At 38.7% G+C, this 5,242-nt stretch overlaps 1 protein-coding gene across 1 annotated transcript; it reads left to right on the plus strand.

The window, feature by feature from the left end:
- The first annotated feature begins 475 nt into the window (after positions 1-475).
- Positions 476-4,514, plus strand: LOC105338842 (nuclear receptor subfamily 2 group C member 1). The gene is made up of 3 exons (XM_011444125.4): positions 476-636; positions 1,137-2,294; positions 3,724-4,514. The coding sequence occupies exons 1-3, from the start codon at positions 630-632 to the stop codon at positions 3,963-3,965; spliced, it is 1,407 nt and encodes a 468-aa protein (XP_011442427.3). The 5' UTR covers positions 476-629; the 3' UTR covers positions 3,966-4,514.
- The last annotated feature ends 728 nt before the right edge of the window (positions 4,515-5,242 follow it).

A 5,242-nucleotide genomic window follows, 5' to 3' on the forward strand; every position in this document is an offset into this window, starting at 1 on the left:
AAAAACAACAAATAAATATGACACGTTCACGGTATCTTTCTTTTTTAAATCTAAGATATAAAGGTATTAAATCTATCCCAGCATACAAGTTTTTAAAGTATTGTGGATTAACCTTCATTTTTCATACTGACATGGTTATTTCTGGAATTGGGTCAGCTATTCGCACTTTGTTAATCATTCAAGGTTACCTACGTCATCGGAAGAAACATAATCTCGAACCAAAAGCACTGATTCAGTTTGTAATACAGCGCACTATTTTCATATTTCATCTTTAAATCTGTGTATGGTTTTTCTATTATTTCCTAAAAATCATAAAGGCCAAGTATTTATTGATAATTTAGTAATATTTATGAGACGTATTTTCGAGGGTGTAGTCGGATTATATCCTATTCAAGGAAGTTGTACTGGAATCCAAGGTCATCGGAGGGCGAATGGGAGTAGGGCGAGTGCACTTTATGACGTTATAAACACAGAGAATATCTTCAGCTCGTCATTTACGATATTGACAGCGCCAGCGACGGTTGGGTAGTGGATTACGCTACAGAAAACGTTTATATAATTGTTATTGATATTGAAAAAAAGTTTCCTTTTTATTTCATATGGAATTAGGATTTATTTAACATTCTTAAATGTTTGGTAAGTATAATTTTTAAGATTTAATTAATATAAAAATTTTAATTAAACTGAAAACTTTTTAATTTTTTTTTTCAATTTTTTTTTTCAATTTTTTTTTATTACATCGAGTCTCAAAATTTTATTTTTTTCAATAACATCTTTATTTTTTATATCTAATTTATTATTTTTTTTATTTGACCGCATATTCTCAAACATATTAAGCCTAAATTAATGTAAAAGCTTTCTGGCTGACACAGTCATTACATTTTTTGTTTTTATTTTATTTAAGGCAAACTAATGACTTTGTTAAATATCCATGTTCTTAAAATAGCCTTTTCCTGTTAAACCAGACAATGGCTTTGTTGAAGTAACGTTTTAATTTGTAGACTAGTAGGTCACCGATTTAAAACTCGAGAGTGGCCAGTGTTGAGTGACTGCACGCAGGCAGAAACCTGAACTCGCCGTTCTCAATTTTTCTGAGTTGTAGAGCATTATATAACGTTCTGATTCTTCTTTTACAGACTTGACTGTTGGAACTATGTCTCAGTGCTACGACCGAGGATCAATCTGTGCATGTCCTCCCGTGGCATACGAACCTCACAAAATGCAGAGACTCATGCCCAGACATAATTTATTTTACCCATTGGATTCTTCACCGAATCAGCCAAACTTGTTACAATCAAATACCTCCGCTCCAGTAATGGACTGTGAAACAAAACAGAGCAACACTTTACAAAGTGTGTTACTGGGGAAAGTCCCAGCTGCCTACTCCCATCTGACCTCACACAGGAAGTCTCCTTATCAACTCAGTCCACCCCACTGCGCCTCGTCTCCCCGGCGGAGTCCCCACAGTCCTAGCTCATTTCTGAACATTCCGTCTCGGACTTCACCCATCGGGTCACCGCAGTCGTTCCAGATTTCTCAGGAGGTTCCATTTTCACGTCAGTTTTCTCCACAGTGTCCTATAATCTCGTCGCCTCATCGCTCATCCCCTCATCATATGCCATCACCTCGCCTGATGCCTTCACCGCACCCCTCCCTATCGCCTCGGCATTCAATCTCGCCTGCTTCATCTAGTTCCACAGAAATTTGTCAAGACGAGCCCATTGACCTGTCTTGCAAAGTGATCAAGGAAGAAGAAAATAATACTCCTAGCGGTGAGGACAAGGACAATGGCGGGTTCTCTTTATTGAGGAACCTACTGTGTGTTGGAAAAAACAATCAAACGAATTCCCCCAAATCTCCAGACTCGGGCAGCGAACATGGCGACAGCGAGAGTTGTGTTGGGGTCCATGTAACGGGGACGACGCCCGTCACCCTCGCCAAGAAAAACATGTATCCCGTGGGGTCGCGGGTGTCGGACTGGCTTGTGAAAATCATCCAATTTGCAAAATCCATTCCGGAATTTGTCAACCTCTCCCACAATGACAAAGTGACATTGATTCTGAACTCATGGACACGGCTTCTGCTACTGTACATGTCAGAGAGTAACTTTCAGTTCGCTGTGACCCCCATTCATTCCGAGCAGCAGTCGGAGGAGTCCGGCGGCGACCCCCCGCCCAGCCAGCCCACCATGAAATCGGTGGAAAATCTTCAGGGCTTCGTCCGCAAGTGCCAAACCATGAATCTGGATCAAAAAGAGTACGCTTTCCTCAGAATGGCAGTTTTGTTTAATTCTGGTGAGTTGCTATACCTTTGATTGTGTTTAAATCGGTCAGTGTATATTTTGAAGTTTAACTTATGGTTTTCGATAAGGTCAGCAATGCTCTACTTTATTAAGAACCTTTGTTTATTTTGTCCGAAAACTGACCGTCGAGTGACCACGCCTGATATCGGTAATAATGACCGCTTGTTCAACCCCTGAAAAGAGTAATCTGAAATCATTGGACTCTAAATATCATGAAATAGGGAAACCAATTTGCATAGTATCATTTAAGTCCATCAAAATTCTTCAGTCCGAATTCGGGTTCAAAATCAGTCCATGACCCGACAAAGGCCAAACCGCGAACACAATGGCTAAAATTAACAATAGGAAAGAAGGTTAATTATTGGCACTCGGCCCACAGCCCTCGACATCCCCAGCCCTGGTCCTAACAGTAATTACTGGTGAGCTTAGCAAATGTCGATGTCCTGATCACCGACTTCTGGGGCCCTGCTGAGAAAAAGCTATTGTCGGCCTTCAGACCCATTACCATCAAAAGCCATCGCCCCGGTGTCAATGAATTTACTCGGGAGTCAAAAATATGTTTTCCCCGTAAACAAATTCACGCTGAATAAAGATTCACTTCTGATTGGTTTCTTGGAGATTTCTCCTTGCGTGCCTGACCTTTTTCGTTTTTTCATGACAACCTTGTACCTTTCATTAGAGATGGCAATCTTTAAATATCCCTATAAAAAGACAGGTGGCTTTTGTTCTGCAACAAGGTTATCTTGAACAAAGATATCTTTAGTGCTACGAATAGATGATTGGCATGTAATCCAGAAAACATTCAAGTGTAAATATCTATCCGGTTTAAAGATTACTTTGCCCTTCAATATTTTGGGAACAAAAAGTTTATTGAATACCACTCATTATTTGCCCTTGACGTAAATACCTCATGTTAGACGAAGACGGGTATATCAAATGACGAGTAAAACGGTGGACAAAGAACTCGCCTTGCCTTTTTGTTAATGGAATTTGATACCCTGCCAATTATGACGAAGCTAAAGTCGGAGTTTTCGTGCTTACCACTCCCATGTATGAGGTGTTAAAGGCTTAAACTGTATATATATAACTCTCTACTACCTTATGTTCAGTAAAATCAGAACATGTAACCTTGTGGTGAGTTAGCCACAACTCTCGTAATTCCGTTTTGTCAATGGCTGCTCTGACGCAGATATAAATAATCCTGACCGACATTTTCCTGATTTCATCAATAAACAACCCCGGCGTGACTATCCTTACTGGCGTAAACAGGACTTCAAGTACATCTCGTTGTAACCAGTAGCGATATTAATTCGGCTAGTGTTGCTGACCTTATTGTTGAGTTTAAATCGCACACCCGATTAAAATTCAATTCGCTGTCATGGTCACGTTCGTTAATGAACATTCTCTTTATTATGTTTCAGGCTATGTGGGGTTGGACAGACCAGATCAGGTAGAACAACTCAACTCCCTCATCCAGCAGCTCTTACAGGAACACGCCCGTTCCACCCGCCCAACTGACCACCTCCATTACAGCCGGGTCCTGCTCTGTCTCCCAGCTCTTTATGGCATTAACTGCAAAATGATCGAAAATCTCTTCTGCAAGCATATCAACGGAAACATGGACATCGATGTTCTCTTGAAAGAAATGTTACAAAACTTATAGCAATTCCATGTACTAACGTTACTGTATATGTTGTTTTATTTATTTCGTGGACTTTCTATGACGCTGGGCGTCTCTTTATTATTTCCATCATTCCATGGAGTGCGTGGTCCTGTCAATGCGGAAATGTTGTCAACATACAGCACTCCCTATATTGTATACATGCATGATATTATTCTTTGTCAAGATTTGAGGTTGACGCACACTTATTCTCAATATACAGCCATATGAACATAGTTTTGAAGGTTACTCATAGTCGAGGTAATGACCTTGATTTATATTCGTCTAGGATCGCTGACCTTAAGTTTAACAACGCTAGCGTTCAGTCAACTCGCAACTTACGTTTTAGCTGAACCGAAGAAGTATGATGAAATTCGCATTTTAGGTGAAATCAATCGATATAAGTGCGTCAACCCTTCTTGTCCTGTGTACCAGACATGAGGTTGAAAAAATGATTGTTTCTGATTGTCGTAAACATATGAGTATGTGTCATATCCATTTTAATTTATTTTTTCTTTTTTAATAATATTAAAAATTTATAAGAACTATGAATTGTTTTCTTGTTGTTGTTTTTTTTGCATAAGAAAAGAATATATTGTTATTTTTGTTAGAAAACCGAAAGGTTACCGTTCTTTTGTGACGTCAGTTGATGAGCTGAAGCATTGACCTAACAGATCAGTGAGCCATTGTTCAAGGTGAATTAGGTCACCTAGTATTCACGGCAAAAAAATTAGTAAATAGCGTTTCCTCACACTTTAAAATAAAAAAGAACCTTGTTCTCTTCCTTCAACCTAGACAAGATATTTCTTTTTAGAAGGTAAAATTAAACACGACCTGTGTTGGTTTCCTATTAACGCTGACCGACTTTTCCAAATCCATATTCAATCTCTCTTATGGCTATTTGTGTCGCAAGAAATGACCATGGTGTTGTAGGAACTATTATATCATATATTACCGAGAAACAAACCATTTTGGCGTATCTTCTTAATTTGAAGGTTTTCAACTGTAATGATATTGTACATGTATGATTGCGCAGAATCGATCGATTCACATAGAACGCTATACTGGAGTAGGTTAGATTCTGAAAGACTCGCCAACCTGATTTTTAAGAGGGTTCGATGGTCGTGGCCATTTTTAGACTGTATTGATCTCTTTTAGAAGAAGAGCTCTATACAAAAAATATATAGGAAATTACCAAATTTAAAATGTAAATTTTATGATTTTTTCTTTACTAAATAATAGTTTATAGGTAAGCAAATCATATATGAATGTACTTGGTA

The sequence above is a fragment of the Magallana gigas genome, chromosome 3 (genome assembly GCF_963853765.1).
Source record: "Magallana gigas chromosome 3, xbMagGiga1.1, whole genome shotgun sequence".
NCBI classification, from domain to species: Eukaryota; Metazoa; Mollusca; class Bivalvia; order Ostreida; family Ostreidae; genus Magallana; species Magallana gigas.

Coding starts and splice junctions, on each gene's coding strand:
- LOC105338842 (XM_011444125.4), top strand. Junction 2,295..3,723: donor GGCAGTTTTGTTTAATTCTG/GTGAGTTGCTAT, acceptor ATTATGTTTCAG/GCTATGTGGGGTTGGACAGA.